Below are 8655 nucleotides of genomic sequence, written 5' to 3'. Positions count from 1 at the left end.
AATTTTTGTGTCGCTGAGGTTTCATGTGGATGCACCAACAATATGTAACTAAAAACATAGTGAAAAAAGTTAAAGTCCCTACATCCCCTTAAACTTCAAAAGATACCTATCTATGGTAATTATTATTTATGCATCATGTATTGAGAAAATGTATTATATTCCGAGACTCAGAATCTGAATTTTTATGTGTATAAAATGGGATTTCACATGAAAACAAGACATTAGGTATGACGTTGTTCAATTAAAAACAAAAACGCCGGGCGATTAATTGTGTACCTTATAATTTGAAGGTGAGTATACACGTGTTTTATTGTGTATGTAGGTATATTCGGTTTGCATAATTCTATATTAACTCAAAAAAGTACAAATTTGACTAATATATTATAATAATTATAAACTGAATGATAAAGATTACTTTAATGCGTTTTCACGAGGATAATCGTGATGTTGATTCTGTTTAATATTAACAGTATCTTTCAATTTAAACGGTATTTTTTAATTCTGTTACAGATATGTAATCTTTCTTAAAAAAAGGATGTCTCACATTAAGGCACATGATATATATAAAAAACCTCGTACAGAAGACATCAAAATACAAGAAGATGTCACATTTTTTCAAATGGGTGTTAGTCAAAAGATTTTAGATGGATTAGCATTTTGTGGTTTTCAAAAGCCTTCACCAATACAGTTAAAGGCTATTCCATTAGGACGATGTGGACTTGGTATGTACAATTTCAGATTTATATTATGTTTAAGATAGCTTTAACAGCTTAAATTTATAATTGCATATGTTGATTATAGACTTAATAATGCGTGCTAAGTCAGGAACTGGTAAAACTTTAGTGTTTTGTGTAATTGCACTTGAAATGATTGATGTACTAATATCATCTGTACAAGTATTAATAATGGCACCTACTAGAGAAATAGCTGTACAAATTTCACAAGTTTGTTCATCTATAGGTTGTGAAATAAAAGGTAATTTCTTTAAAATATTTAATAAAATATTCTTGTCTCCTGAATTGTTATAATTATGCTATAAATAAAATTATTTTATTATTTTAGGATTAAAAGTTGAAGTATTTATTGGAGGGATGGCTATAGATGATGATAAAAAAAAAATTAATGGTTGTCATATAGCTGTTGGAGCCCCAGGCAGAATTAAGCATTTAATTGACAAGGGGTTTTTAAAAGTTGAAAATGTTAGGTTATTTGTACTTGATGAAGCAGACAAATTATTGGAAACTAGTTTTCAGAAAGACATCAAGTTAGTATAATAATAATAATTACATCATTATAGTATTTTCTGAAAAGTTGTTACATGATTATCTTTTCTACTTTTATGTGTAATTTGCTTGTTGCTATTGCAAGGTGACAACTTAACAGAAAATTGTATATGGATGTTATTAAAGATATAACCATATTATATATAATATATTTAAATTTCCAGTTATATCTTTTCAAAATTGGCATTAAATAAACAAGTTATAGCATCAAGTGCAACTTATCCAGGGGACTTAGAAACATTTTTATCAAGATACATGTGTTCGCCAATTTTAGCATCCCCAGATGATGGACCACTACTTGTTGGACTACGACAGTTTGTAACAGTTACTACTTCTCATCCAAATGCCATGAAACAGGTAAGATTTGGCCTTTGTTTCATTAAAACCTAGGTTGTACTTCCAAATGGCACTTATAGCCAACCAATATGAAATTTGAAGGGGTTAAAGAGAATGCAGAATTGATGCCAACCATACAATTTTATCTTCAGTAATTTAATAGTTTCTGAGATACTTAATTAGGTTTAAGTATTTTTTATTTCGTCGCGGAGCAGAGAACCGTTCGCGGCTCGAAAATGGTCTGATACTATACATATTTAGATTGGATTAGTATAATATATCGCAAACTAACCTTTTCCGGACATTAAAATTAGAATTTAATGTAAAAAGCGAGAGCTCATTTTCCTTGGAATACTTTATAGACTTGTTCGAAAGTAAAAATCGTACCGCCGCTGAAACATTGTACAATGTACATACAGCAATGTCTTGAAAATTGGCTGATTGCTATCTCTACCAATTCATCGAATTGGTTTCCCGCTTGCCTCGATGGCAAAATATGTTTATATTTATAAATCTATGAGATTTCGATGTACCGTATTATGCAACTTTATCTCACTCACATTTTCTAAAAAGAGACTCGGAATTTCCTGAAAGATCTATGTCCTTTCAACTTTGGTCACTTTTAATCCCCAACACTGGCCAATATCTGAGGCATTACTGTATGTCTTTATCGTCGCAAGACGGACAGAAGCGAAAGCATTTGCCAAAAATGTTTTCATTAACTAAGAACGGAAGTTAGAGGTTAAATACCGCCCTAATTCGAACCGTACTAGCGAGAATCTGATTGATGATGACGCGAGGTGGCGGCATATACATATAATTCTTAACATTTTTTTCATTAATATCTTGGAAACTATTTAATTCCCGAATTTAAAATTATATATTTAGCATCTATTCTTTCATCACCTCCCCGCCTCTAAATTTCATGTTGATTGGTTGCGTTCTTTTATTAATATATAACATTTTTTTATTAATGTCTTGGAAACTATTTAATTCCCGAATTTAAAATTGTATATTTAGCATCTATTCTTTCTCCTCCTCCTCGCCTTCAAATTTTATGTTGATTGGTCGCGGGTGTCATTCGGAAGAATATTCAAAACTTATTTACCTAAATATTTTTGAATTACAAGATCTTTATATGTACCTTATATTTTAGGTTCAAATAAAAGTAGATGAATTAATTAAAATATTTAATAAAATTCCATTCAAACAAAGTTTGGTTTTTTCAAATTACCAATCAAGGTAAATATACTTGTGTATTTAAATTTAGCTAATAGTATACAAAATTTATATCCAAAATTAAAATTTTTTTGAATTATAGAGCTCAATCAGTGTGTAATAAAATTAATTCTATGGGTTTTAAAGCAACATACATTGCTGGAAATCAAGACATGGCAAAAAGACTTGAGACAATAAATAAGTTAAAAACTTGTAAATGTAGAATAATGTTAACAACTGATTTAACTGCAAGAGGTATAGATGCAGAGAATGTAAATTTAGTTGTTAATCTAGATGTGCCTGTAGATGCAGCAACATATTTACATAGAATAGGAAGAGCTGGACGTTATGGATCTTATGGTATTTCTATAACAATAATTGCAGAAAACGAACTTGAAATATTCCAACAATTATTAGATTCTGTCGGGGGTTCACGTTTTCACGTTTTGAAACTTTCAAATTATCCAGATGACATTTGGAGTACTTCCAGTACAAAGTTTGAAAAATTGTATGCAAAATCTAATATTTTTAACGAAAACCAAATTGAAATTGACAATGATATTAAAGTCACAAATGATTCAGCTATAACAGTTGCAGACGTAGACTTACAGAATAATGTAAATTTAGAGAATAATTTGTCATCAGACAATGTAAATAACGAAACTGTAAATAATACACAAATTTCTGAGGTAGAAGGTGTAAAAAATAACAGAATTACAAATGTTGATAATTTCTATAAAGATTTTCCCGGGATAAAAAATTCGTTTAATATAAGTAATAAAATAAAAATTAGTTCTATATTTGTGGAAAACACTGATACCACATACGAACTTCAAAATACTAAAAAAAGTAAGGCAGAAGCAATAGTTACAAGGTCATATAGTTCGTTGAAACCAAAAATTATACATAAATTTAAATTAAACCGTTTATCAGATAATCTATCCAAATGGCAAAAAGCTAATGAAAATGTTGAATTTAAAGTCGATTTAACAGATATTCAAGGAGATGATTTATCTGTTTCCAACACCGAGGATATCATAGACTATTTGAGATACAACCCTCATAAAAAGAGTTTAGAAGAAAATTCTGCATGTTGTAATTCTGAAAATATCGATTTATGTTCTGCAAATACTATTTTTAGAGAGATTGACAGAACAGACGAATTAATAGCATCAGCACAGGAGATTCATCTTATAGATGATAATAATGTAATTTCCGATTCTAGAGTAGTTTCAGATGAAATACATGATTTTACAGATGCTTCGATTATAAAAGAATTGATCGGACGTATCTCCGAATATATGACAGATTTTAGTAAATGTGATAATAATTTATTGTTAAATGAAGAGAACTTAATAAAACAAGCAGTCATTTGGAAAGAAAAACTTAATTTTGAAATTACATTATTAAATTCTTTAATGCAATACATGAAAGAATCTGTTCAAAAATTAATATATTATGAACACTTACAAATGCTCAAAATATTTTATAATGTGCAAAAACAAGCTGTCATGTGTACTTACCCAGAAATACGGAATGATGATGAAATAAATGACACATATTTGTATTCTGGATGTGCTGTAAATGAAAATTTATTAGAATTATACAAAGAAATAGAAGATTTTAAAACATTACATAGAATAAATGGACAAAAATTTGATGCATATTTTCCATATCCCATTAAAGAAGATTCATATATGCCAGGTCTTATGATCTCAAAAGAAGATATAGAAAGTTATCGTAATGCATTGAGATATTTGAAATCAAATCCTCATCCTAGAGAAAAGTTGTTGCAAATAATAGATTTTGTAGCGTTTATTAGCGAAAACAAAAAACTTCAGTTGATGGAAAAATTGAAGGGTCAAAGAGGCAGGTCGTTTGATGAATTATTAACAGTAATACAAGGTAAAGTGCTAGGCAATGAATCGGATGAAAATAAATGCATGGAGCTAAAAATTAATTCATCAGATCATATTAACGATGTAAATCACGTAAAAAATGCTACTCATTCCAGAGATTATATTTTGCATAACAAGCCTGCTGACATTCAAAGTATAGAAGATACTACTGAGGAAAGAAACATAATTACATATGAAAATAATTTGGAAAAAATAAGTAGCAAATATAATTCTTCTAATAATTCTACTAGTTCAGTGTCAACAGAATCTGTTAGGGCTGATTCTATTAACATTCAAGACTTTGTATGTCATGAAAATCATAATTTACGAAGTAACTCATCATGTAGTTTATCAAGTGAAGGTGACGATTTTAAACATGTTATGCCTAATAGCAAAGTACTCGTTAAAAGTAAATTTCATAGGTTGAAGAAGAAAAAGAAACAAAATAATAATATGTCTATACAAGAGACATACAATAAACAATATACAACAACAACTCCCAAGTATAGTATTTCACATAATCAGGATAGTGTACTATCTAATGTTTCTGGCATATTTGAAAAGCAATCTAAATCAGAAATTCAGCCAGATGCATTATTACAATCTACAACAAGTGATTACTTCAAGACGTGTTTGCTAAATACAAAATTAAATTCACATATAAATAATGTACAACAAAATATCCAACATGCACATAATTTTCAAAATTCATGCATAAATAATGAATCTTCTGAACCTAATGTAGATGAAAATGATGCATTACAGAGGCACCTTAATGAGGATTTACAACAATATGAACATGAAAGACAGTCTAAACATAGACAACATCATATTCCTTTGTCTAATAATGCACACAATGTGACTCATATTCCTCAAGCAGAAAATTGTACCTATTTTTCTGATAGCTTGAATCATAATTTGTCAAAAGATAAAAATAATTTTGATCATTCATCAAACAAAAATATTACAGAATATGAAAAACATATTGAACAATTTTTATCATCCCTAAGAGTTGAAACTGACGAATTGCATTTAAAACTGTACAAATTGCAAATGCTTCATGGTTAAATTATTAATTGTATATAGAAACAATAGCTATTTTGTAATAAAAATTTATATGTAAAATAATATACTGGACTATTATACGTTACATTTTAACGTTAAATGATTTTATTTATTTGAATGTTATCCGCCGGCTGTGAGTTAGGGGAATCGGATTTCTAAGGCGTTTCTTTAAGGGGGGGAGGCAAAAAAACACCTTACGAAACTCGTCTCGTGAGAATTTGGGGTACGCGCTTGTTGTGTCCGTCCTTTATTCGCAAAATAATCGTTTGAGCAACCCACCTACTATACTTCAGTTGGTCACCACATGCTATCGAGTGAAGGAGTCTCTTGATCGCGTTCGCGAGTATCGTCACTGTGTTAATTATCAAATCTATCACTTTTTCACTCTGCAAATTACGTTTGCCCGTAAAACTTATACGTAACGGTACACGGTAAACTTATGTTATTCTATAGAAAATATTTTAAGAGGGCCTCGACTTGTGTAATACAATAATACAAAAAAGTAAGCTTTTGAATGTTCGGTACATTCTAGTTTGTTTAAATTGTAACTTATACTGCCACAACTTCTACTCTTGTATGCTAGAGGCGCTGTAAGCGTTTGAACTACCAATGACGTTGGTCACGTGATTGAAGCCATTGAAATTAGAATCGAAAGATTTTGTAGTCAAGTGCGTTTGAAAGTTTCGAAGTTTTTGTGTAATTTATATTATTTCGTTAGGTTTTATTATTTGTGTATCGTTATCTCGGATCGAAACGTCTTTCGGTTAAAGAAAATAGGTTCGGACATTTAGATTCTCATCAAGATATGTTTAAACCTAAAACAATGCCAGCGGACGGAGTACGGGATAAAAGTCAGCTGTTCAGGTAATTATAATTTATTAAATACATTAAAAAATACATATAATTTTATTTACATTTATTTATTATATGCAGTAGATGTAATATAAAATGTTAGGTAGTATGTAATTTCTATATGTATATTGATTATTAGCAGTGATACTATTACGATGTTTTAAGAAAAATTTATTGGTTATTAGTACTTTTAATGATACAGGTTATGTTAAACATCCAAGGATACGTAGGATTTCGAAGGTATGTGTATTCACCAAAAATGATTGCAATTGATCCCCGCAACCGAAAATAATTTTTCCAGAACGACTTGAAATTTTTTAATTTTGTCGAAAAATTTGCCCACCTTCCTGAATTTTTTTCTTGAAAGTACGTAGGATTTTGGAGGTATGTTTATTCACAAAAAATGATCGTAATTGACCCCCTCAACCAAAAATAATTTTTTCAGAATGATTTGAAATTTTTTAATTTTACCGAAAAATTGTTGCACTTAACCCCTGTAGAGTTTTCTTTAAAATTTGTTTTTTATCACTATCCATGAAAAGAGAACGCTAAAATCACCTCCGAATTGTCAGGTCGATATGGTAGTGAAATTGGGCCACGAAAGCCCGTAAGGTGTAAGGTCTACTCGTATATCTCGTCTGTGAACGTACTTTAATTTGTCAGATTCGGTCCTAAACTTCAGCTAGTTTCCAAGATACTACTGTTCATAAAATAATAAAGTCTAATATCTTTTGAATAGAGTTAGACAAAATGTAATCTGATTACGTAGACAGTTATTATCAGTATAAAAAATTTATGATTATGATTGTATCTCAATTATTTCTGTGACAGTAGTATTCTTTTATGTAAATAATATAATTTTAAAGACATCAAATCGCACGTTCTTGTTGTAGTGAAATTAGTATGGAGAATTGGATTTTCCCAGTAGCGCACGTTGGCCACTTTATGCACTTGATCCGTGTTGTACCGAGGGTGAATCAAATGGACGATAGCGTGACAATCTTCTTTATTGGCAAGCATAAGGCAGCGGTCAAATAAGGTAAGTTCAAAAACGCATTATTTTATTTTCACCATCTGTCAGACTGAACACATAATTATAGACGTACCATTAAATAATCTTTTAATTATATGTTCTTGTTGCTTATGGTCAGAAATCCAAATACTTGTTAAAATAAATTTTTTCACGAGAATACAATTAGGTGATAGGGTGTGAGTTGTAATGTTTTTGTATTGTACGAGACCGTGTATAAAAATACCGGAAGAATTATGTCTTTGAAAGCGAGCCCGTACGATCTTCTTTAATTATAAGATGCGTCCTATGCGTGTATAATACGTAGTTTGCAATTCGTACATTACATGAAGATAGAGCTATGGATAAACCGTGTGCTGACGCTGCAGGGCGTTTAAACCGAGAATTATTTTTCACTCGCGAAAAGAGCAGGAGCGAAGTGTCTGCTCTCGCGGCGATTAGCATACACGAACACGCCACTTGGTGTACATTTGGGATAGCCGTAGCGCAACGTTACATGTGTCCTCCCGTACCGAGACAAGCATCAGAAAATTGGTGACAGGTGGTACCAGCTTTGGTACCAAGAGTTGCATCTCACTTTCGCCGTTGCGTGATCTCAATTCACATGACAATTCTTTTGTGGGAAATAAAACGATGCAATTAATTGAAACGTCATTATCAGCAACGTCCCCCTACACAAAGTGAGTTACCAGACGTTGAAATGTATATAAATGTATGTAATAGTATTCATTGAGACAAAACTTAGAAATATAGTTCTGCAAATAAATATAAATAAATGAAACATAATCCAAAGGAATAGCTGATTATGTTGTGATTCTGTAGATCCAAGGACTTGTAACAACAGAATCAGAGATTCAAGGTCTAAGATTACCCCATAAGTTGGTTAGATGCAACTGTAGGCGTTTGTAACGTGTTTCTCATTTCAAATACAGCGGCAAGCGGTGTTAATGGGTTGTTTAATACATCTTACGCA

The 8655-nt window shown here is 30.8% G+C and overlaps 1 protein-coding gene across 1 annotated transcript; it reads left to right on the top strand.

Annotated features, from left to right (window-relative positions):
- Window positions 1-109: 109 nt before the first annotated feature.
- LOC143342678 (uncharacterized) lies at window positions 110-5850 on the top strand. Its single transcript, XM_076766801.1, has 7 exons — window positions 110-290; window positions 511-722; window positions 802-975; window positions 1063-1264; window positions 1448-1640; window positions 2776-2861; window positions 2941-5850. Exons 2-7 carry the CDS (start codon window positions 536-538, stop codon window positions 5801-5803), a joined length of 3705 nt encoding a protein of 1234 aa, XP_076622916.1. The 5' UTR covers window positions 110-290; window positions 511-535; the 3' UTR covers window positions 5804-5850.
- Window positions 5851-8655: the final 2805 nt, after the last annotated feature.

Source organism: Colletes latitarsis, chromosome 6 (genome assembly GCF_051014445.1).
Source record: "Colletes latitarsis isolate SP2378_abdomen chromosome 6, iyColLati1, whole genome shotgun sequence".
Lineage (NCBI taxonomy): Eukaryota > Metazoa > Arthropoda > Insecta > Hymenoptera > Colletidae > Colletes > Colletes latitarsis.
Note: the sequence above shows the minus strand (reverse complement) of the source record. Positions and strands in the feature narration are given on the sequence as shown.

What these genes read in the sequence shown, in the direction of transcription:
- LOC143342678 (XM_076766801.1), top strand. Translation starts at nt 536, where the DNA reads ATGTCTCACATTAAGGCACATGATATATATAAAAAACCTCGTACAGAA. An exon ending in TATAGGTTGTGAAATAAAAG is followed by an intron (nt 976 to 1,062) that starts GTAATTTCTTTA and finishes TTATTATTTTAG; the next exon opens with GATTAAAAGTTGAAGTATTT. An exon ending in ATCCAAATGCCATGAAACAG is followed by an intron (nt 1,641 to 2,775) that starts GTAAGATTTGGC and finishes CTTATATTTTAG; the next exon opens with GTTCAAATAAAAGTAGATGA.